Source organism: Sus scrofa, chromosome 7 (genome assembly GCF_054392235.1).
Source record: "Sus scrofa isolate SSC_HxYL_T2T_F1_AM1 chromosome 7, Sscrofa_HxYL_maternal_Yorkshire_Landrace_v2.0, whole genome shotgun sequence".
NCBI lineage: Eukaryota > Metazoa > Chordata > Mammalia > Artiodactyla > Suidae > Sus > Sus scrofa.
The window spans coordinates 131922670-131948033 of NC_139389.1; the positions used below are offsets into that span (position 1 = coordinate 131922670).

The 25364-nt window shown below is 45.2% G+C and overlaps 1 protein-coding gene across 9 annotated transcripts in view; it reads left to right on the forward strand.

Annotated features, from left to right (window-relative positions):
- Positions 1-25364, forward strand: part of EML1 (EMAP like 1) — a 186245-nt gene that overhangs the window by 116225 nt on the left and 44656 nt on the right. For 5 of the 9 annotated variants that reach the window (XM_021099697.2, XM_021099698.2, XM_021099695.2 and 2 more), the window contains exons 3-4: positions 4232-4367; positions 17101-17235. In XM_021099697.2, coding sequence (XP_020955356.1) covers positions 4232-4367; positions 17101-17235 — 271 coding nt within the window. Of the gene's footprint in view, positions 1-4231; positions 4368-13908; positions 13966-17100; positions 17236-25364 lie in introns of all 9 variants that reach the window. The other 4 variants (XM_021099696.2, XM_084970155.1, XM_021099692.2 and 1 more) reach the window with 1 other exon arrangement.

Here is a 25364-nt window from a genome sequence, read left to right on the forward strand (position 1 = left end):
TGTTATTAGCATCTTCTGTGTGCATGCCACTTTTGTCACAACTAATGGAACAATATTGATATGCTGTTATCAATTCAGGGGTGTATGTTATTCAGATTTCCTTAGTTGACCCATGTGTCTTTTCTTTGTCCCAGGATCCCATCAGGATTATATGCAGCCGTAATGTCTCCTTAAGCACCCCAAGACCTAGAGTTCCCTGTTTCTTTTTTGGTTGGTTGATTGGTTGGGTTTTGTCTTTTTAGGGCCACACCCGAGGCATATGGAGGTTCCCAGGCTCGGGGTCGAATCGGAGCTGTACCTGCCAGCCTACACCACAGCCACAGCAATACCAGATCCAAGCCCCATCTGCAACCTACACCACAGCTCATGGCAAGGCTGGATCCTTAACCCACTGAGCGAAGCCAGGGATCGAACCTGTGTCCTCATGGATGCTAGTCGGATTCATTTCCGCTGAGCCACAACCGGGATGCCAGAGTTTCCTTGTTTTTGATGACCTTGACAGATCTGAGGGGGCACGGGTTAGACCGTTCCTTGACTGTGCTTCAGTTTGGGGATTGTCTGATGTTGTTTTCATCATTAGGCTCAGGTCGGGTTTAGGGAGAAAGACCGTAGAAGTAAATCACCCTTCTTGTCACATCTACCAAGGGTAAGTGCTGTCAGCGTGACCTGCCACCATCCTTGCTGACCTTGAGCTCCTGGCGGGGAGGAGCTGGTCAGGCTCCTGCTCCCACCACCTCCACATGGCGCTATGCAGGAGCGAAGGGCGCTGCCGAGCCTGCATTTAACGAGTGGAGAATTACGCTCCACCGTCTCCAGGACAGAGTAGCTACATCAATTATTTGGAACTCTTCTGCCTGGGGATTCGTCCTCCTGGTTTATTTATTCAATCCTGTGTTCATACACGTAGGAACCTCTGGCTATTTACTTTATGCTTTTGGTTGTAATCTGGTGCCACACTCTTTATTCTGATGCTCAGATTGTTCCCGTTTTCGATTTTTCAGTTGGCTCCTGTGCCCCTTTGCTGTACCCCCATCCATGTGGGTTTGGTGAACACTTCCTTACTTTCCGGTCCTGTAAGATGCTCCAGACTCCAGCTGAATAGTCCCTGTCCCAGCCCTAGGTTGTCCCAGCCCTTTTGTGCAGGGTTGTATTAGAAGCCAAGGCTTGAGGAGTTTGCATTGTGGGGCAGTGGTTAACAAATCTGACTAGTATCCATGAAGATGCGGGTTCAATCCCTGGCCTCGCTCACTGGGTTAAGAATCTGGCCCTGCCGTGAGCTGTGGTGTAGGTTGCACACAGGGTTCGGATCCCGTGTTGCTGTGGCTGTGGTATAGGCCATCAGCTGTAGCTCTGATTGGACCCCTAGCCTGGGAACCTCTATTTGCCATGGGTGTGGCCCTAAAAAGACCAAAAAGAAAAAAGAAAAAAAAAAAAAAAAGAAACCAAGGTTTGGGGAGTTCCCGTTGTGGCTCAGCAGTATTGAACCCAGCCAGCATCCATGAGGACACAGGTTCAGTCCCTGGCCTTGCTCAGTGGGTTAAGGATCTTGCATTGCTGTGAGCTGTGGTGTAGGTCGCAGACAGGGCTTGGATCTGGTGTTGCTGTGGCTGTGGTGTAGGCTGGCAGCTGCAGCTCTGATTCGACCCTTGGCCTGGGAACCCCCACATGCCACTGGTGCGGCCCTCAGAAACCAAGGCTTGTGAGTTCCCATTGTGACTCAGCCGGTTAAGAACTTGACATAGTGTCCATGAGGATGCAAATTCAATCCCTGGCCTCGCTCAGTGGGTTAAGGATCCAGCGTTGCTGTGGCTGTGGTGTAGGCCAGCAGCTACAGCTCCGATTTGACCCCTAGCCCTGGAAATTCCATATGCCGTGAGTGCAGGCATAAAAAAAGAAAAAATAAAAGAAGGGTACCAAGGTTTGGGCCTCCTGGTGTCATGGCTTTAGGGTTTTCAGCAGACAGAGCTGGGAAATGGATGTGTTCTTACAACCTGTGCGTTCGGTCTTGTCTCTGGTTACCCCTCTGTGTGTCTGGGTCTCTTCTGCTACCCGAGCGTTCACACCCCTGTACTCGCTCCCACCTGCTGCCCGCTAGCCTTCCCCGCTGGCTGCTCCGTAGCGGACCTCCTCTCCAACAGTGAGAAGCCTTCCGTGCTTCCTCATTGCTCAGCTCCAGTGTTCCTGGGGCGGTTCAAAGGTTCAACGTTGCTACTGGATGACAGCGGTCACCTGCCGGTCCCTTGGTGCTTTCCGTCTCTGCTCACGTCCACAGTGGCTTTAAGGCAGCATCTTTCCGCGCCTCCCGCTCCACGGGATCCGAGCCACGTCTGCCACCTACACCATCTTATGTTTGTCATACAGTTAGAGTCGTTTGTCACAATCTGCCTTCCCTCGTGGGGGTCCCCTCTTTCCCGATTATTATTCGTTTGTGTGACGGTTCGCTCTTTGTGCTGTGAGGGTCTGTAGGTTTTGACAAATGTATTGTGCGTACTGTCAGATATCATACAGTATCGGCCAGAATAGTTGGACCATCCTAAAAAAAATCTCTGTGCTTCGCCTGGTCACCTTGCCCCCAGCTGCTGATCTACTTTCTGTCTCTGAAGTTTAAGCTGTTATAGGATGTCATTTTATTTTATTTTATTTTATTTATGAAATGTTCATTTATTTTTTTAAGATTTTTATTTTTTCCATTATAGCTGGTTTACAGGGTTCTGTCAATTTTCTACTGTACAGCAAAGTGACCCAGTCACACACACATGTACACATTCTTTTTCTCACATTAAGGGTGTCATCCTAAACAGAATCGTGTGGTATATATATCCTCTCAGACTGGCCCCTTTCACTTGGCAATATGGATTTTTTTTTTCCATCTGTGCCACATATATATATATATATATATTTGTCTTTTTTTTTTCTTTTGAGGGCTGCACCCACAGTATATGGAGGTTCCCAGGCTAGGGGTCTAATCGGAGCTGTAGCCGCCAGCCTATACCACAGCCACAGCAACGCCAGGTCCGAGCCATGTCTGTGACCTACACCACAGCTCACGGCAATGCCGGATCCTTAACCCACTGAGCGAGGTCAGGGATCAAACCCACAACCTCATGGTTCCTAGTTGGATTCGTTTCCACTGAGCCACAACAGGAACTCCCAGCAATATGGATTTAAGACTCTTCCATGGCTGTATAAATTGGTTCATTGCTCTTGTCACCGAATCCTATTCTGTCATGTGGAGGAACCAGTTTGTTCATCCATCGCCAGTTGAAGGACGTCTTGGTTGCTTCCAGTTTTGACAACTATAAATACGGCTGCTATAAATATTAAATGCAGATTTTGTGTAGACAGAAGTTTTCAAATCAGTTGAGTAAATTCTTAGTGTCAGCCCACTTACTGGAGCCCGTGGTAAAACTTAGAAGCTCTAGCTCTGTAAGAAACTGCCAAACTGTATTCCAAGGTGGCTGTGCCATTTTTGCATTCCCACCAGCAACGATCGAGCCTCCCTACTGCTCTTCATCCTGACCAGCAATTGGTATGTAGTCTGGTTTTGGATTTTAGCCATCCTAATGGGTGTATAGAGAAATCTCATTATTGTTTTAATTTGCATTTCCCTAATGATAAAAGATGTTGAATATCTTTTCATGTGCTTATTGGCCATCTGTATATATTCTTTGGTGAGTGTCTGTTCCGATCTTTTGCCCATTTTTTTAATTGGGCTATTCATTTTCTTACTGTCGAGTTTTAAGAGTTCTTTTTTATATTCTGTATACAAATCTTTTATCAGCTATGTGACTTGCAAATAGTTCCCCCCAGAATTGTCTTTTCATCCTCTTAACAATGTCTTTCACAGAAGTTTTGTTTTGTTTTGTTTTTTTCTTTTAATGAGATCCGAACTCTCAATTGTTTCTTTTGGTGTTGTATCTAAAAGCTCATCAGCAAACCTATGTTCACCCAGATTTTTCTCCCATGTCTTCATCTAGAATATCTATAGTTTTGCCTTTTACCCGCGGGTCTGTGGTCCCTTCTGAGTTTTTTGTGTAAAGTCTGAAGTTGTTGTCTGGGTCTGTTATCCCAGCACCGTTGTTGCAAATCTCCACTGAGCTGTCTTTGCACCTCTGTCGATTCTGCCAGCATTTTGAAACAGAGGGCCTAGTCTTTCTACGTAGCCTACGTCCTGTAAAGCTTCCCCTTGCAAAGGGGCGAGTTCTGATCTCCTTTTCTGCTTGTCTTACAGCAAGACCACTGGTGCAGACCTTGCCTTTACGAACCACGGTCAACAACGGCACTGTGCTACCAAAGAAACCCAGCGGCTCCCTGCCATCCCCCTCAGGGGCCAGGAAGGAAACCTCTGTACCTGCCACAACCAAAAGGTAGGCGGGAGCTACCTGACAGCTGTAGCTACCTGAAAGTGCTGAACCCTGACAGCAGTTTCGGCTTAGATGGTAAAATAAGTATTACTCTTTTATGTGACACTTTAACATTTCTCATTTGAATCAAAGCTTATAAATGCACAGTATTTGGCGTGTTGCCAAAACAGGGGCCAGCGCAATGCATTATTCCGCCTTTTTTTTTTTCTCAGATTTAATCATATTGTCTTTGAAATTTGTGAAAGCCACCATATAACATTTTGTGTTTGTATTTTATTTTATTTTACTTGGCCACACCTGCGGCATGTGGAAGTTCCTGGGCCAAGGGTCCAACCTGCACCGCAGCCATGACCCAAACTGCTGCAGTGACAACACCGGAGCCTTAGCCTGCTGCACCGCAAGGGAACTCCTACCATTTTGTATTTTCACTTAAACTTCTCTTTTGAAAAGAGCAAGTGGAAGTATAACTGATACAAAAAACGAATATGCTCTTTCCCAGTCCCAAGGGCTTGGAATATTGAAAAATTCAGATTGTTTTACCGAGCTTAAATTTTTATGAATTTTAAATAAATAAAATTTGCATAAGCTCATGCTTTTAAGTGGCTCCTAACAGTGGATCCAGCTTCAGCTATTGACATTTGTCAGATAGAGCATAGGTTGCTCTTAATTTTTCTATCATTTCATAATTGGCATCTTAAAATTGTATATTTTGGAGTTCTCATTAAGGCGCAGCAGAAATGAATCAGGCTAGTAACCATGAGGACACAGGTTCAATCCCTGGCCTCGCTCAGCGGGTTAAGGATACAATGTTGCCATGAGCTGTGGTGTAGGTTGCAAACGGGGCTCATATCCTAGGTTGCTATGGCTCTGGTGTAGACTGGCAGCTGCAGCTCTGATTTGACCCCTAGCCTGGAAAGTTCCATATGCCGCAGGTGCGGCCCTAAAAAGAAAAAAAAAAAACAACTATATTTTATATGTTGGGCCACTCTTTCTAAACTTTAACGCTCTAAAACTTAACTGATGGTAAGATAGCATAAATAAAGCCTTAAAGAAGTTCTTCTGCAATGCTACTTATGGGCTTGTTGTAAGAACTTGTAAAGTTCACTAAAATGCTGACTGCTTTACGTGCCCTGAGGATTCGGAGTGACGGTGTGCTGGGCATGGCGCTGGACACCCAGCGGGCTGGTGAGAGTCGATTCGATGCTGCACTATGGCTCGGGATGAAAATGCAGCGGTCCCATCTTGTCTTTTAATTATATAGTGTTTATACATAAAGGCCTATCCTTCACCAAGCACATTTTCATTGTGTTTCATCAGATAACGTTTCATGTACTTATTATTTGTGAATTTTAAGAAAACTGGTTTTGCAGAGCTGTTTTAGAACTTTAAAACGAAATTCTTGGCCTCATTTAATACCTTTTTAATACTCGTTTGAATCATTTATTTATAATCAATGCGAAATGACCTTCTGGATTCTAGTTGGCAGCAGTAACTAAGGGCTGCCTTTTATTCATCTAGATGTTGTAGGATTGACAAGAATGACTTTTTTTTAAGTTTCAGGTTGCCATCTGTTACCATTTCTTTCTTTCTTTCTTTTTTTTTTTTAATTTTGGCCAAAAACACATCGCATTAAATTTGCATCTTAGCGTTTCTGTTGTGGCTCAGCAGTTAACAAGCCGGACTAGTATCTACGAGGACGTGGGTTCGATCCCTGGTCTCGGTCAGTGGGTTAAGGATCCAGCATTGTCATGAGCTGTGGTGTAGGTCACAGATGCAGCTCAGATCCCACATTGCTGTGGCTGTGGTGTAGGCTAGCAGCTACAGCGCTGATTCAACCCCTAGCCTGGGAACGTCCATATGCTGCAGGTGCAGCCCTAAAAAAAGCAAAAGAAAAGGAAAAAAGAAAAAAAAATTGCCATCTTAAACCATTTGTAAGTGTACAGCTCAGTCAATGTAAGTTTATTCTCATCATTATGCAGCAGAACCTGCAGAACTTTGTCTTCTTGCAAAACTGAAACTATCCCTACTCGACCGTAATTCCTCCCCAAAGCCCTTGGTCACCACTTTTTTCCTTTCTGTTTCTGTGATTTTTGGCTCCATTACATACTTGATATGAGTGGAGTCACACGGTATTTGTCCTTTGGTGGCTGACTTATTTCACTTAATGTCGTATCCCCAAGGGTCATTCAGACTGTAACATGTGACGGGATTGCCTTCTTTTTTAAGGCTGCTGAGCATCCCATGGGACCCGTATACCCCATTTTCTTTACCCGTTCATCTCTCCATGGACATTTCTCTTGCTTCCGCCTCTTGGGTATTGTGAATAATATGCTTCCAAGAACACAGGTATGCAAATACCTCTCTAAGATCCTGCTTTGAATTCTTTTGGGTGTACATCCAGGAGTGGGATTGCCAAGTCATATGGTAATTCTGTCTTTAATTTTTTGAGGAACTTCCTGATGTTCTCCATAAAGACGGCATGATTTTGCATTCTCACTAACAATGCACAAGGGTTCCAGTTTCTCTTCCTGCTCTGCCAGCATTTCTCACTGTCTGTTCTCCATAGTGGCCATTCTGATGGGTGTGAGGCGACCTCTCATGGTGGTTTTCATTTGCATTTCTCTTATTATTAGGGATGCTGAGCATCTTGTCATATGTGTGTTGGCCATGTGTACATATTTTTTGGAAAACTTGCTATTCAGGTCCTTTGCTTGTTTGTAATTGGGTTATTCATTTTTTGCTGTTGAGTTGTAACCATTCCTTATATATTCCAGATATTAATCTCCTATCAGATGCATGATTTACAGGTATTTTCTCCTATCCCCCTGACTCCTTTTTCACTTATTTGTGGATAGTTGCCTTTGCACAGTTTGGTGCAGTCCCATTTGTCTGTATTTGCTCTTGGTGTCATACCTAAGACATCATTGCTGCATCCAATGTCTGACGCCTTCCCCTGTGCTTCCTTCTAGGAGTTTCATAGCTCTAGGTTGTTAATCCATTTTGAGTTAATTTTTCTATATAACGGAAGGTAAGAGTCCAACTTCATTCTTTTGCATGTGGATGTCCACTTTTCCTTACACCATTTGTTGTTGAGAGTGACTTTTCCCATTGTCTAGTTTTGGCACCTTGATGCAAATCATTTGCCTGTGTACATAAGGGATTATTTCTGGGCTCTCTAGTCTGTCATATTGGTCCATGTTATCTACCTTTGTTCTGGTACCCCATTGTCTTGATTACTGCTGCTTTGTAGTACATTTTGAGATCAGGAAGCGTGTGTGTCTTCCAGTTTTGGTTGGGTTTTTTCTTTTTATGGCCACACCTGCGGCATATGGAAGTTCCAGGTCGAATCAGAGCTGCAGCTGCAGGCCTACACCACAGGCACAGCAACACCAGATCTGAGCTGCATCTTTGAACACTGCTGTAGCTTGCAGCGCCACTGGATCCTTAACCCTCTGAGCAGGGCCAGGGATTGAACCCACATCCTCATGGAGACAATGTCGGGTTCTTAACCCACTGAGCCACAATCAGAACTCCAGTTTTATTCATCTTTTTCAAGGTTGTTTTGCTGATTTTGGACAAATTCCAAAATTCCATATGAATTTTAGGATTTTTTTCCTGTCTCTACAAAAAATGCCTTTTATAGGGATTGCATTGAATCTGTAAATCACTTTGGATAGTATGGGCATTTTAACATGTTTAACATATTAAATCTTCCAATCCCACAAACATAGGATGTCTTTCCACTTGTTTGTATCTTCTTCAATTTCTTTCAGCAGTATTTTGTAGTTTTCTGTCTGCAAGCTTCTCACCTCCTTGGTTAAGTTTGTTCCTAAGTATCTTCTCCTTTTTTTTTTTTTTTTTTTCAATGACTTCGCCCAGGGCATATGGAAGTTCCTGAGCCAGGGATTGAATCCAAGCTGCAGCTGTGACCTCCGCTGCAGCTTTTGCAACACCGGATTCTTTAACCCACCGTGCCGCAGCAGGAACTCCTGTTTTCTCCTTTTTGCTGCTATCAAAAATGAGGTTGTTTTCTTAATTTCCCTTTCAGATTTGTCATTGTTAGTGGTTAGAAATGCAACTGATTTTTGTGTTTTGTTTTTTTGTATCCTGCAACCTTAGTGAAATTGTTTATTAGTTTTAGCAGGGTTTTTTGTGGAATCTTCAGGGTTTTCTATATATAAGATCATGTCCTCTGCAAACAGGTAATTTTACTTCATCCTTTTCAACCTGGATACCTTTCATTTCTTTTTCATGTCCAATTGCTTTGGCTAGGACTTCCAGTGCTGTGCTCAGTGGTAGTGGTGAGAGTGAGTATCCTTGCCTTGTTCTTGACCTTAGAGAAAAAAAAAAATTTCAGTCTTTCACCATCGAGTATTATAATCACTGTGGGCTTTTTGAATATAGTTTTTACTATGTTGAGGTAGGTTTCTTCTCTTCCTAGTTTGTTGAGTGTTTTTATCATGAAGAGTATTGAATTTTGTCATGTGCTTTTTCTGTATCAGTTGACTTGATAATGTTTTTTGTCTTTCATTCTGTTAATGTGATGTATCAATTTTCTTTTGTTGAACCATCCTTGCATTCCAGGTATAAATCCCACTGGTCATGGTATATAACCCTTTTAACATGCTGTTAAATTCTGGTTGTTAGTATTTTGTTGATTTGCATCAGTAGGTATCAGGGATATTGGCCTATATTTTTTTCTTGTTGTGTATTTATCCATTTTATTTGGTATCAGAGTAATGCTGGGCTTAGAGACTGAGATTTGATGTGCCCGCTTCCCCCACCTTTAATTCCTTACAACAGTTTAAGGGGGATTGGTCTTAGTTCTTTAAATGTTTGGTGGAATTCTGGAGTCATGCAACCTGGTCCTGGGCTTTTCTTGTTGGGAATTTTTCTTTTTTTTTTTTTTTTTTTTTTTTTTTTTGGCTGCACCCTTGGCATGAGGAAGTTCCTGGGCCAGGGATTGAACCTATGCCACAGCAGCAACTCCAGACAATGACAATGCCAGATCCTTAACCCACTGCACCACAAGGGAACTCTTTTGGGGAGGTTTTTGATTACCAATTCCATCTTCTTACTAGTTGTAGGTCTATTCAGAGTTTTCAATACTTCATGATTCAGTCTTGGTAGGTTATATGTTTCTAGGAATTTATTTATTTCTTCTAGGTTCTCTAACTTGGCATCTATTTATTCATAGTAGTCTCTTATAATCCTTTTTAATTTCTGTGACATCAGTTGTAATATCCCCACTTTCATTTCTAATTTTAGTCATTTGCATTTGGCAATTTTATTGATGTTTTCAAAAGTCACTTTTTGGTTTCTTGGTTTTTTTTCTATTTTTCTTATCTTTATTTTATTTATCTCTGCTATAATCTGTATTATTACCTTCCTTCTGCTAACTTTTGGTTTCATTTGTTCATGCTTTTCTACTTTCATGATGTATGAAGTTAAGTTGTCGACTTGAGATCTTTCTTTTTTAATGTGTTTTTTACAGCTGTAACCTCTCCTCTTAGTACTCCTCTCTCTGCATCCCACAAGTTTTAGTGTGTTTTGGTTTTGTTTTCACTTGTCTCCTGGTATTTTCGAAATGCTTTTGTGATTTCTTCTTTAATCCATTTGGCTATTTAAGAGTGAGTTGTTTAATTTTAAGACTGACTTTCCAAACTAGCCAATAGTTAATAAAAAAAAAATGATACTCGTTTTCTTTATTCTTAAGGGAAATAGAATTTTATAATCCATATCTCTTTATGTAGTTGAAATTTAGATAAAGGAAATTTCTTTCAGAGCCAAAATAATAACAATGAATTTTGAAATGTAGATACAATTTCTAGCTTTCAGTTTATTTCATGAGAGCTGATGTCAAGCGTACTTGCACTTGGGTTTTGTAGATGCCTCTGTGTTTGAGGCAGAGTAACTTTGATGTAGCACCATGGTGTCCTTCACTTAATAGACTGTTTATGGTTGTCTTAGACTTTGCAGGATTAACTGGCACAGTTGTTAGGAGCCCTGAAATATTTTGTTTTGAGTTCTAGCATTTGAAACATTTATTCGGGTCAGATCAGGCTGACGGGGTGCGATTTATGAAGACGACTGCAGGAGTAAGGCTGGGCTGCAGAAGCCAGTCGTTATTTTCTCATCAGGATGAGAAAAAGACAGAAAGGCATAGTGGTGTCTTAGCTCCTCTTTGAATCAAGTGATGATGGTAGAAATCATTTTTTTTCATGACAATAAAAACCTACAAAGGAGTTCCCATCATGGCACAGTGGAAACTGTCTGACTAGTATCCATGAGGACACAGGTTCAATCCCTGGCCTCACTCAGTGGGTCAGGGATCTGGCGTTGCTGTGAGCTGTGGTGTAGGCCTGCAGCTGCTTCTCCATTTCGACCCCTAGCCTGGGAACTTCTATATGTTGCGGGCGTGGCCCTAAAAACCAAAGGGGGAAAAAGCCTACTAAGCGCTACGTTTTTAGTACTGTTATCACTAACCCTCGAAACAACTTTCCAAGGTCAGTCTTATTATCCTTGTTTTGCCAGTGGGAAAACTGAGGCTCGGAGAAGGGAAGCCACTTGCTCAGGGTCCAGTGAGTGGAGAACATGGGCTCAAACCCAGCTCTGTCTAGGTCTGGAGCTCACACTCCTTCCACTGTGATAGGCTGCTTCTTGCAGAGATTTCCAGGTCAGCGCTTCCATCTTCTCATAAAAATGCTCGGAGTAATTGCTAACGGGGAGCCTCTTGTGTGTTGCATCCTGTCTGCATACTGCTCATTCACCACAGTGATGTTCTGAGATGCCACTGAGCGTGCTGACGGGAGCAGCCGGCAGAGGTGAGGGTGACTCTGAGCAGAGACGGCAGGCAGGTTGCAACCCTGAGGGGCAGGTCTGCTCATTAACAAGGGGCTGTGGGGCCTGGACTCCCCGCCCCGGTGCAGCATCAGGCCCTGTGCTCGGAGCAGCTCATGGTCCACGATGGCTCTCAGCAATATGATGCTGGAAGGAAAGGAAGGCGGGAGGGAGGGAGGGCGTGGGAAGGGTAATTAGTAGCCATCCCATTTTCGGCATGTATGTGCGTATATACATATTAGCATGTAAACAATAATCTTCCTTCCAGAAATAGTCTTAGGCCTCTGTTGGTGTCTGTTTTTCCTTTATAACATAATTGGTTTTACTCGTTTGATAAGCTACTAACAGCAGCCAGCTAGAGATACGTGATTTTCCAGATCGAGTCTCCAAGACTTGGTTTTTGATGTAGAGCATAGCGATCCCTTTATTTGGTTTCCCTGCTGTTCATGGGCTTCCATGGATGGGAATTCCCATCCAGTTGGAAGGTGGAAAGCCAAACAGTTGCACCTTATAGTTACTCTGGGATAAAGTTCCTAAAGATCTCTCACCAGGAGAGAATTTTGAAAACAGGAGTGAGCTGGGCATGGGAACAGAAGGATGAGCATGAGCTCCAAGCCATTTCTCATGCGTTTATGATCATGTGGAGGTTGTCCTGTAATCAGAGTTCCGCATTAACTGGGGCGTCCGTGGGGTGTGGATGGACATATGTTTGTTTTCTTTTCTCCGGGGGTTTATTCAGCCTAGTGCTTAAGAACGAAATCCCCTTTGGAAATTGTTCAGCCCCTGGGGGTGGTGCTTTGTGTGCCAATTAAGACTTTGACTGGGGGCTCGATTTGGAATCCTTGGGAGAAGCTTTGTTTCCATGCGTCAAAGGAGAAAAGGCAGAAAATCCGGGGAAGACAAGGCAGGTCATACCTTGCTCGGTGAGGGTGCGAAAGCTGACAATAGAATAATATTTCCACTGGCTCAAAACGGAGACAATCACTCATTCTTTCCTACATAGGGCTTTACAATAGGGCCGAGCTGTGAGAAGGGAGATCAAAAGAGCAAAACTGGTACAAAAAGAGAGCGTTATTTTTAAAAGGCTCTGCTCCAATGGTAAGACAGGATAGTAAATATCTACGGCTTCCAAACAAACAGCTGGCAGTCCTTCGGAAAAATAGTTTGCGTTCGTTAGAAATACAGCCTTTGTAAACACACCGAAGTCAGTGCCAGGTCCTTATGTGATTTAAATCTTATTTTGGTTGCTTATTATTATTATCATTATTATTATTTCTCATGTATTTCTTTATCATTTTGGTCCATTGAGATGTCTGTGTTAAATTCACGTTTGGAGCCTGTTCTCTGCAGCAAGATAGAGGGTGTAGTCTGCTGTTGAACGGAGGAAGATGAATTTATCTGAAATGATGAGATTCCCCCCTCTAGGCTCACGGAGGTGCCTTCTTAGGATGGGGAGAAACTGATTTTGATCTGTCAAATCCTCTAAGACCCTAGCCTTCTTAGGAAATGCCTTGGTTTTTGCTACAAAGATGTCCTTAGGCGGCGAGAGAGAAGAGCGTTTCTTAATTATCCAAGTGCCTGATCTCAGTCTGTCACAATTGCTTCACTCTTTGCAGGACAAAAGCCAGGTTAGTCCTGGTCCTCGGTGGATTTGCCAGTGCCCAGCATGGCACCCAGGATAAGTTGATTCCAAATAAGTATTTATCGAGTAGATGATTGTGTTGATTTAGCGTTACTCACTCCGACTCTCATGACAGATGACATCATCAGAGAATCTCTGATCACATGTACAAAGCTACCGGTCAGATTAGTATTTTTTCGGTGGTAGAAGTTGGGAATGTTTTTGGCACAATTTTGGAAGACCAGTTCTTGTTTCCAAGTCCCATCATGAAGGAAAGATGTCATGGTAGCTTATCACACTCAGAGCTGAAATTTAACCATAAGAAAGATGGCCCCTTTCCCTCTCTTGTCCGTGGCAGAAATTTTATTGTGTCTGAAATTTAAATCGGCAAAAGCCGTTGGATGCCGCTGTAGCGTCATGTACGGAGCCACTGTATTTTCAGAACATGAAAGGTTTGGGGTGTGGGAGCAGGGGTCGAGAACAGAAGGGAAGAGAAGCTATGGTGGGTATCAGTGCATCTCCGCACAGATGCCCGAAGCCCTGAAAAATGTGCTGTCTTGTTAGGCACTCTCTCACAAGGTAGGACTTCCACCACTTTCAAAACAAAGACCATGCTTTTTCACTTGCTGTCCAGAGGAGACAGCTTCTTCGATATTCCCCACTGGTTATGTAAGGATGCTTCTCATAGTGAATATACAGTGTTACTCCTGGCTGCCCTTGTTCCTGCAAATGTCTTGTCTTCAAGCTCTGTTTTCTGTCCTTCACCCCGAGTCCTAGTAAATCCTCTTTAGCTCACGAGAGCGCTTGGCTCTCAAAAGGAAATGTCTCGTTTGTTTTCTGTCGACAACAATAACATTTTTTTTTCAAGCTTAACATGGTAATGCCAATGTATGAATGACAAATATCTTGAAAGAGCTGTGATGGGTGATACCCAAGTCTGTACATGAAAAACCAAAATGATTTCCAATTTTAATGTGTGGTGAGTTCTGAAATGTATTGAAGCTTATTACCAAAGTGTTTTTCCGCGCTTTCCTTCCTGCACTCATGTTTATTCTGCTTTGTTTCTGTGCCTCTCGTGCGTAGATTAAACAGGTCTGTGAGTCTTCTCAGTGCGTGCAAACTGAACAGATCAACACCCAGGTGAGGGGTCCTTAGATTGCCTTTGTAACCCTCGCTGCTGCTTCTGTCTTTCCCCCTCCCTTGTAGCGCGGTAGCTTAGAGGGTTTTATCCGATGCCTGCCGCGGATCAAGTCTTGTACCATATAACTCTGTATTAATAATGATTGACCTCTGTTGGATTTTTAGATGTTCTCCATCTCTGTTCTGTGGGTCCTCAAAACCCGTGTATTTGGGGGCTTCATAAACCACAGGTTGTCTTCATTAGGCAGCTCAGAGAGAACACGCAGTCAAGTAGCCTCAAACACGTGTTCCTTTAGACCCCTGAAGTTGTTCCCTCATCTGTAGAATGGGGATAATGATACTTTGGCAGGGGATTTGAGGTTTAAATTAAATGACCCGTGTAAGAGGCAAAGCTCTTGATGTATGTGCCCTGTTGCCGCCCACGTGTCTGTCATTGACACCCCTCAACCCTTCCAACCACCCTGTCAAATGTGACTTGTTAGCACGCTGGTCAGCCTTTGCTGTCATTGATGAACAGTCATGGGTTTTCAGCTCTTTAAGGGAGTTTTATACAAGTCTCTAAATTGCCGTGAACTCGCCCTGAACTCCCACAGGGACGCCGTGGAGGTGACGCTCGGGGCTGCCAGCTGCCGGGGCACTGTGCCCAAGAGCTTTGTGCCGGCCGCGTGGCAGAGAGAGAGAGATCCCACGACGTGAAATTAGCTTGGTGTTTTTCGTCACTGGAAGATCTTGGGCTTTAAGCCCCAAAGGCTTCTGTCATTTTCAGACTTCAGTCCCAGGGCTCAGAAGTATGTTGCTCTCCTACGATCTGTAATTTCCTTGTCCTCAAATTGAGAGTTCTAAAAATGCACACTGTGACCTGAAGGCACGCCCGTGCAGATCCCAGCTGTCGGCTCAGGGCCTCCTCAGTTACCAGAGAGACGACACTGCAAGTGTCTTCAGAGCATCTTGAGTGTGGGTCACGTAGTTATGATCACCCGCTCACAAAGCCGGGTGGCTTTTCAAAAGCCGATACGCCGAGCCGTTTTTAAAAACACGCTACGTGATTGTTTACTGACCAATTGGAAGTTGCAGATTTAAAAGGACTGAAAGTTGGCCGAAGGAAGGGACAGCCGTGGAGGAAAAGAGAAGGAAGGGAAGGCAGCGGAGCCTCTGGGCTCTCACAGACTCTAAATCCATTTTTAAAATTTTTTTCCTTTTTTTATTTTAAAACTTTTATCGAAGTATATTTGATGTACAGTGTGGTGGTAGTGTCTGCTGTATAGCAAAGTGATTCAGTTGTTTATGGACACACATCCTTTCGCAGGTAGGTTATCCCAGAACCTTGGGTAGAGTTCCCTGTGCTGGACAGCAGGTCCCTGTGTACCACTGAGCATCCATTCCATGTCTCATAGTGTGCATATGCCAGTCCCCGGCTCCCAGTCCATCCCTCCCTACCTCCGCCCGTCCCCTTTGGTGACCGTAAGTTTGCTTTCGAAGTCTGTGAGTCTGTTTGTCTGTTATTTACTTGTGAGGACGGAGAGCTTTGGGGTCCAGCCCAGGGCCAGCCTCAGTCTTGCTGTCTCACGTTCCGGTTGAAATCCCTTTCTTTTACCACCCTCCCCCCGCGCTGGGCTCACTGGAGCCCCTGAGCTGCATCAGCTGGGTCCCTCCCCTGCAGCCCCAGCAGCCTTCACTAACCATCCCCTCTGGGTTCTGCCTCCCCCAGGCTCCCCCGCCTCCGTTTCTCTGCCACCTCAGATTCGCATGGCAGTTCCTCAGCTCGTGTCTAACAAAATTCCTCTTTCCCTGGGCCTCTCTCCCTTCTCATCGTCTCTTCTTCCTGGCGGGGAAATTTGCTGCCCGTCTGGGGCTCAGTGATACCCAGCTGACCGTGCAGGTCCCGAGCCGCCTCCCGGATTACAGCCGTGCGCTATCGCCCATCCCCACCTTGGCTCTGTGCACCCGGACCAGACCTCCCCCCACAGCCCGGCCCTGGAGCAGCACTGCCTCCATCCCTGTCCTTCTTTCTCTCAGAACAGGTGCTAAATTACAGCATCTCGTGCCTCTTCCTGCAACGGGGTCCATGGGACTCTCCCATTTATTATTGTTTCATTTAGTCCATCCTCTCATTGAATAAACATTTATCCTGCTCCTATCCTGGGCTCTGCAAAGACATGTATCCCTCTAATAAGAAGGATAACTGAGACAGGATCGCAAGAAACATACGGCCTAATGAGGATGCTAAAGAACGCTTTATACTGTAATACACTCCCAGGCTTCAAGAGCAAACCGTCAACCTGCAAACCCTGGCCTGGCCGATGGACCCCTCCTGTCTGTGAATTACCTGTGCGTGGGGTATCTGTTTTCCTAGGACAGCCTCTTCCCTACCGTGTCATTGTGACACATTCAAGCCGTTCATTTGAGCTCTCCCGGAAAGTCACGATCTGCAGGAAGCCTTTCCCAGATGTCCACAGTAGTCCCTCTGGTCACACAGAAGGAAGGAAGAGCTGGCATGGGTACCACCTCTCAGCTGGCCTCCTGCAGGGCGTGGAATGTGTCCAGTGTTACATGTGGCACCCTATGTTTGTCCCACGTGGGCCTTTAAACCAGAGTTCTTCAGTAGCAGCAGCACTAGTGCCGTGGCGGGCTGGATCGTTCATGGTCTCAGTGCTGTCATGGGCACTGTAGGGTGTTTAGCAGCATCTGTGGCCTCTACCCATTAGATGCCAGGAGCAACCCTCTCCCCCTAGTGTGATAAGCAAAAGGTCTCCAGAAATTGCCAGATGTCCTTGGAAGGGCAGGGTGACCCCCTAGTGCAGCTCCACCAGTCTAACTGAAGCCTGCGCAGGGGCGGGGGTCACCTCCCACTAAGCCCCTGGAGAGTTCTCGCAGAGGGGTCGGGGAGCTTATGTTTCCGCTTCCTCGATGACCTTGAACTGCACGAATTGCCCCGGCTCCAAAGGCAGTGCGTAGAGGCATCGATCTCAAGGTGACATCCTGAAAGGTCTTTTGATCTCTGTAGTGGGGAATTTAGAACCAGTGTATCTTTCAAATGTCCACATGGAAATAGGACGTTCTGTGAAAACAGACGCTCAGCAATAAAATACAATCACTCCACGAAGGGTTTCACTGTCACTTATGTTGTGCTTTTAGCACCATCAAGAGGACCAGCTCTTCTGAACGGGTGTCTCCTGGCGGGCGACGGGAGAGCTATGGCGATTCCAAAGGGAACCGGAATCGCACGGGATCCACTAGCAGTTCTTCTAGTGGCAAGAAGAACAGTGAAAGGTAAGAGGTGTCTTATCCACTGGTTCCTGCTCTTCAGGTGTGGGGTGACTCCTTTGCCCCAGAGATGAATCGGAAGACCCTCTGATATGCTGGGAACCCTCTGTGATACGTAGGTCTTCTCCCCAGGTCATTGTGGGCACCCATCAGTCAGCTGTTGGTCACAGCTCATCCCAGCTTGTGCAAAACCATAGTGCAAACCTATGGCTTGAACCAGGGAGAAACCTATGGCTTGAATCCCCAGCACTCTCAGCAGACAGAAGTAGCTCCTGAGAATTCACTTAGTACCAACACCAGGGGATTTGGGAAGCCGTTCTGAGTTTCCATAGAAGCACTTTAAATTTCTAATACTCTCAGGAGTTCCCTGGTAGCCTAGCAGGTAGGATTCAGCGCTTTCTCCGCTGCAGCCTGGGTTCAATCCCTGGTCTGGGAATTGAGATCCCACATCAGGCGGTTGCATGCTGTGGCCAAATAGATAAATAAATTTCAAATACTTTCAGCTGCCATTTTATAATAAATTTTAGTGGCTTAAGCTTGTCAACAGTATTTTCTATGACAGACTGGGTGAAAAGTTAATTTTAGGATTTGTCAGAAACTATTGGGGGGGGGTCACACTTATGGCATATGGAAGTTCCCAAGCCAGGGGTTGAATCCGAGCTGCAGCTGCAACCTATACCACAGCTGCAGCAATGCCAGATTCCTAACCCACTGAGCTGGGCTGGGGATCGAACCCTTGCCACCCAGACACAAGGCTGTATACTTAACCCGCTGGGTCACAATGAGAAGTTGCTGTCAAAACTGTTTTTAATATTGAACTAGCACCAGAAATAGAAACTATTTTCTTTTCTTTCTCTTCTTTTCTTTCTTCTTCTTCTTTGTGTGTGTGTGTGTGTGTGTGTGTGTGTGTCTTTTAGGGCCACACCTGCAGCGTATGGAGGTTCCCAGGCTAGAGGTCGAATGGGAGCTGCAGCCACTAGCCTACGCCACAGCCACAGCAACACTAGATCCAAGCTGCATCTGCAACCTACACCACAGCTCACGGCAAGGCTTGATCCCTAACCCCCTGAGGGAGGCCAGGGATCGAACCTGCGTCCTCATGGATGCTAGTCAGATTCATTTCCACTGAGCCACGATGGGAACTCTGGAACCATTTTCTTTCTGGTTTCATGAAACATGCTTTGAATTTTTCTTTGAGGTTAGCTTATAATGGATTATGATAAGTCCCTATTAAATTAATAGTAACATTTTATTAGTGAAAGCTAATTTTTGGCATTTTATTAGCTTGTTTTATGTTTAAGAATGTATTGTGTATATGAGATCACTTTCTCTGTATATATCTACTCAACATACTTTTTCTCTCTTTTTAAACATTGTGCTTTAATTTTATGCTCTCTATTGAGCAAGGGTTAGGAAGGAATTTCAGCTTGTTTTGTTTTTTATTTTTTTTTCCAAATGTTCATGTAAGGAGAAGGCTTAGTCATAAAGTCGTGGACTCCAACCCACAGGCTGTAAAAATTCCAAGTTTGTAAGTCCATTCTAATTCAGTCCTGTAAAGGCAGCTTAAACACTTTTTTGATTTTATTCTTGAAAGATATGTTTTGTTAAAAAAAAAAAAAAAAAGATGCAGGCGCCTCTCACATGTCTAGCAGGTCAAGTCCACAGTCAATTAACAATCTCAAAACCACTGCCATGGGGTTCTGTCTTCTAATTTAGACCATTAGTGCTTCTTATCAGACGATTACGCTAATTGGGTGATAATACCTTGGAAATAAGGCCAAGTGGTTACAATGGCAACAGAGTGTCAGTAAGTAGGAGATGCGGCTGGCCTTTAGGCTTCTCTGAATTCAGGGTAAGCTTGGAGGTTGACCTGAAATGTCTAGATCTTGGCAGTTCTTAAAAACTTGGCTCCTTCTCTGCACATCTGATTTGTATTAAGAATTTCCAAACAGAATCTGCATTATGCAAACTCCAGATCTTTTTTATCTTTTAAATCCTATGGCTTTGCTAAATGTGCTGAGTAAATATTTCCGTGAAAGATATTTACAAAGGCTGTTTTATTTTGTTTTCAATGCCACCGAAGGAAATTTCAATTTGGAAATGACGGACTGGGAAAATTTACAAACCATTTTCTGAAAGTAATTCAGGCAACTCAACATGTCCATTTCAACATAACTTCTTTGTCTCATTAGAAGCTAGGAAGGGAGTTCCAGTTGTGGCTCAGCGGGTTAGGAACCCAGCTAGTATCCATGAGGATGGGGGTTTGATCCCTGGCCTTGCTCGGTAGGTTAAGGTCCAGCGTTGCCATGAGCTGCGGTGTAGGTCGTGTAGGTCGCAGACAAGGCTCAGATCCCACATGGCTATGGCTGTGGCATAGGCTGGCAGCTGAAGCTCCAGTTCCACCCCTAGCCCAGGAACTTCCATATGCTACACGTGTGCTCCCCTCACCCCAAAAAAAGCAGGAATAGTTGAGGCCCACATAGTGCTGAATTGATTGAATTGCCCCTAAGGGATTTTAGAAAGTTCCTGCCTTCTCTTAGGTCATTGCTGGTACCGACAGAGGCTTTTAGGAGCTTATAGGAGAGATGGCAGCAGTAACTCAGACAGAGGAAGAAGCAGCTAAAAAGCAATAAAGGTGAAGATCAAGGTCAAGCTGGTGCTTCCGTTGCTGCCTGGCCCCTTGCCTTCATCCTTCCTTTCTGTTCCCATGTGAGGAGCCTACTCCTGGGCTGCTTTGACCTTGCACCAGATCAGAGCTAGAGTCTCATGGGCCATTGCCCAGTCTTGAGGGCTTAAAAGCACACAAAGAAGGGCATAGAGGCAGCTTCGATGCAGTTCCTCTTTTAAACATCATGGTTCTCAGGGGTCTAAGGCATCCCACGCTAACACTTGTCCATGCTCCCAGGATGCTGTCTTAGGTTTTAGCAGTTTGTCCCTCTTGGTTACTTTAAACAGCAAGACTTCATGGGAAGGGCACAGGCTCCAGGTTTAAAAAAAAGGTCTGGGCTTGAGGACCAGTTCCACCCCTTAACCTTCCTGAGCCTCGGGGTTTCTCCCCTGTGAATTAGGGGTTTTATGCCTAATTCCCTTGAATCCTATCAAAGAGCTAACTGGTGGGAAAACACGCAGCTTAGTGCTTGGCACTCAGTAAGGGGCATGATAGCAGCTGTTTTTCAAGCGAGGCCTGTGTAGGGTAGAAGAAAATAGTTGATGAGGCTTTCCAAAATGCTCGGCTGTATTTTCCTCATTCATAAGATGAAGATGTTGGGAATTCCCTTGTGGTTCAGCAGGTTAAGGAGCAGGTCTGCAGGCCCTGAGGTTCCCAGGAGAGCTCGTCAGAGTGTGAGTCAGTGAGGGTGATGTTAGAGGGGTACCCTTGGCTCTGTCCTGATTTGCAGAAGATGCAAGTCGTTAAACACGTGGCTGCGCTTTAACTTGTATCGATCTCGGATTAGTTGCCATAAAGCTCGGTGACCACACGCCATCTGCCCCTGGCACTTGTGTGAAAATGAGAAAGACGCTCCTCCTACTCAGAGAAAATAATTCCATACCAGCATTTATATTTCTCGATAATAATAAGTTCAACAAATACAAAGCCTCCCTACAAATTGCACACATCTCGCTGTTGAACATAATACAGTAGTGGTTTTGAGGTCCTCAGCAGTCACATTTTCCAAGATGCATTCGTTTCTTTAATAATAATGACGTGGGTTTTGTTCGTAGAAATTTGCTTCCCAGTGGTCTCAGTCTTCTTGCTCCTGCATCTCATTTTCTTTGGAAATGGTCACTAGATTCAGTAGCCTTTCTTGTAACATTGCAGACTTTTAGACTGTTTAACATTTTAAAATATTTTGCTTGTGATGAAATTTTAACAGCACTTATTAATCTTTGCATTGACAAAACTTTCATAAGAACAAAAGCAATACATGGCAAAGTAATATTTCCTTTATGTATTATTGATGGTAAGTGAATGTTCACAATTATGTAGTGATTTGTGTCACAATGAAGTACTCACTAAATTTAAAATAGGGAGTCAACAGCAACATTCTGATAAATGACCTGTCCTATCTAATGTGGCCAGTACACCAGCCCAATAGGGAATTAAAAAAAAAAATTTAAGTGTTTTATGTCAGGCAGAAAAAGAGTTACTATTTAGAATGTGTATTTATGTTGGATATTGCTAGACTGATAAAATGTTTCCATTATCAAACTGGCTCCCCCTTTGTAACTCTGGTTGGGGGCTGGGGGTGATATGTATCACCTTTGCAGTCAAGACACTTTGTTGCCTTCAAAACATTGTTGCAATAGGAACTGGTGGTGGTGTTAGGACAAGGAATGTTCCAGCCATCTGCTGCAAACCTTGCTGTCACCCACAAAGTGCCTATCTTTGGAGTCAACAAAGAATGAAAAAGTGCTTCAAAATAATGAAGATGTCTACCACGTGCAAGTGTTTCCTTAGATGCCCTTGTGTGTTGTGCAACTGGCTGTTTTATCCAGGCTAGAAGGTCTAAAACCCGGACCCAACACTCAGCTCTATCCCTCTTGAAGCTCGAGTGTCGGAGTTCCTGTCATGATGGGATCGAACCCTCAGCCTCATGGTTCCTAGTCAGATTCGTTTCCACTGCACCACGATGGGAACTCCCATTAAGGTGGCAGTTAATGGTGGCATTAATCCCATGACCATAATCCCAGCTCTGGCACTTTTTGTTGTGTGACTGTGAACAAGTTACTTAATCTCTCTGGGGTTTTCCTCCGCCCCAGAACCAAACATCCCTACCTCCCAGGGTTGTCATGGGACTTGCACGGCAAGTCCTTACCACGGAGCTTGTCTGTGTCCATCTGTAAATGGTCGCGACTCTGCTTCTTGCCTTCTCTGTCGCAGGCTGGAGCTGATGTCTGCACACCTCTGCTCACCCCGCTCCCCAGTCTTAAGTGCGGGACGTTTCACCCCCTGTTTCTGCCCTCATCCCAACCTGAAAAGGAAGGAACCCAACACTCTGAACATTTCTATCCCCTCAGCCACTCACTTTCCCAGCACTGCTTGATTCCCGGAGCACCTCGTACACGCAGGACACGGCATGAGGCGGGGTGGGACGTGGGACAGGGAAGCCCCTGAAGACTTGTCCTCTTAACACACATGAAGGACCCCACAACTGAAAAGGGGTCAGTTCTAAAGGATGCCACACGCCCAGTGAGGGGAAGGACAGTCAGCTCCATCAGAAAGTGGGCAAAAGTGTGAACAGGGGCAGTTCCCTGAGAAAGGAAATACAGAGAGCCAATTAACTGAGCAGAGACGGTCCAGCTCCATCTTCATCAAGGAAATGCAAATTTAAGTAAGCAGGTAGCATTTGCAGGAAAAAAATCTTATTATTTTGTTATAAAATCAGATGCCAAAAACTAATACATAGCTTGATGAATTACTCCTTCTGGAGGGTTTTCCCTTGTCCTAAGTACATCTGCCCTGTGTCTGGAAACCTGGAGGAGAACTCCAGCGAATCCTTCAAAACCCAGCTTGGGATGCCCATTCCTCTGGGAAGCTGCCCTAGCCCCCTGGTCTGACTTAGTCCCTTTCAGATGGCTTTGTACCTGCCCATTAACTTTATCTGTACCTATAACTCCCTTCTTATGGAGACCCCCCCACACACACACACACCCGCTTCCCTTTAAGCACTAGGAGGGCAACACTGTGTCACTTTTTCTTGTCTCCTTAGCCCTTTGCACAGGCCTGGCACAAGTAACTTCTCAGTAAATAATCATTGACTGAAATGATATTACCTATATACTTAATATTTTTAAAATGCCGTCATTTAAGAACTATGCAGACAGCGCCACCTATTGGTAGACGATTTTAACACTACATTTCTGAAACATTTGCACCAGAAGTTAGGGAACTTAAAATGACCATTTTTTTTCCCCCTAAATGAAAAGATTGTTTCACTCGTTAATCCATGGGGCCGTTTCGTTTTTAACAAATGTTAAGATGATCAGTGCCGATGTTCTTTGTTTTGTTTTAGTTTTGAGTCTATTAGGTGAAGCGCCCCAAAATACATGTAGGTTCTTGTCAGTGAAATTAGGAGGAAGAGTGAAATAATATTAATGAAATGTGGATCCCAGCTGGCTTCAAAATCCGTCCCCTCTACCCCGTTAAGCTGGATGTATTGGTTGGAGATGTCTGTGAGGCAGGAGTTTTTGGATCCAGTAGTAAACTCTACACATTCTAAATAGCTGGTTCCTGAATGATCCTGCTTATAGTTAAAAGATGCTTTACTTAAGGGCAATTTATAAGAAGGATCATTTTTTACACAGCAGGATATTTTGACTTCTGGCTGGGATTAGATTCTATCGAAGGAAATCATTTTCAGAAGGAACCCTGGTAGGCAGGCCGAGAGGTCATGTTTTCATGGATGAATAAACTTCAGGGAAAACACATGTTTGACTCTGGAGTGGGCTCCTCCTCCATCAAGCCTTGCACATCATTTTCCAAACAAGCATCTCTGCTCAGGAGCCATTGCCCCCGCCATCAGTCTTGCTCCAATCCTGAGCCCCCAGAGGGAACAGACTGACAGGGGGCAACAGCTTCTGAGCGAAGATGCTTGCTTTGGAAAAGCAAACTGTTACTCGGGGCAGCCATGTGTCTGAGACCTGCTTTCAGGACCTGGGGTAAATTCCTGACAGATACAAACGTGCTGGGCGTGGATCCCCCCACAGAGCATGGTGGATACTCGCTGCAGCCGAGTCTGAGTTCTTGGCTGGATGCTCCTTTCAAACACCCAGCCCACAGTGTGGCAGCCCTGGGTTGTATCAGCTGAAGCACAAACAGGCATTTAGGACAGCCCCTGGGCCCCCTGTCCACAGTGAACATTTGCAGGGATCTGCTGATTCGTGACTTAGGCTGAGGTGGTGATGGCTGGGTGGGGGTTTTTCCTCGGGCCAAGCATCCGGTTTTCTCCTACTGCCTCCAGATTCAGCTATTGGGCTGGTGAGGGCTCCAGGCACCCTCGCCTCCTCTGAGAGTCCCAGTGCTGCTCAGTTACAAGAGCCCTCGGGATAGTGGCCTCCTGCACCGTCCAGCTCCAGGAAAGGCACAGCTTTGCTTGCTCAGCAAAGCTCCTTCCTGCCACAACAGCAGGAAAAACCCACACTGGCTTGCAACACTGTTCTTTTGGAGATACTGGCCACAGCAGCCCAGTGCCGGAATAGCCAGGAGACAAGGGTTTGCTTGCCGAAGGGAAATCCTTTCTCTCCTCTGGGCTTACTTCCGTCCTGGGCTTCAGGGGCGGGTGGGGGACATCTGCCCTGACCCCATACTGAAATGGGGACGAATGACATCTCATTCGGGTCCCAGTGTTTCACCACCATCACCATACCCATACCCCCGCCCCCGGGAACCACAGCCTGGCTGTGGAGGCAGCGTGGCATCACCCATGTAAGTTTCCCACTTAGCTCACGTTAAGGAACAGGCGACCAGAGGCAAATTACACAGGCCCTGGGAGGTGGTCATCTCCTGTTTCAAGTGACTTCACAGCCCAAGCATGTGTCAGTGTGCTGGGTCTGAAGTGCCCCTTCTCAGCTCCAGATTTAACAGTGAGTTGGAGTTCCCATTGTGGCTCCGTGAACCTGACTAGTATATGTGAGGTTTCGGGTTCAATTCCTGACCCTGCTCAGTGGGTTAAGGATCAGTGCTGATGTGAGCTGTGGTGTAGGTCACAGAGGCAGCTCGGATCTGGCATTGCTGTGGCTGTGGTGTAGACTGGCAGCTGCAGCTCTGATTTGACCCACAGCCTGGGAACTTCCATATGCGATGGGTGTGGCCCTAAAAAAAAAAAGAAAACAGGCAAAATTGACAGTGAGTTCAAGAATGGACAGGTGGTTGGTGTGCTGTGTCCCTTAACTGATTTTGACCTGGGGTCACAGGTCTTTCACTGAGTCACTGTCATCCCCTGTGCTGTGGGTCTGCCCTTCCCTCAGCAGCTGAGGAGAGTCTTTGTCGCTTTATAGGTTGTGTTTATAAGGTGTGCCCAGAGGCGTACAATAGTACCTGTTGCCAGCACGCCTCTCACCTTTCAGGACAGTGGCACATTGGCAGGGATCAAGGGTTCTAAAGTAAATATAGTATTTTTTTTTTTTTTTGTCCT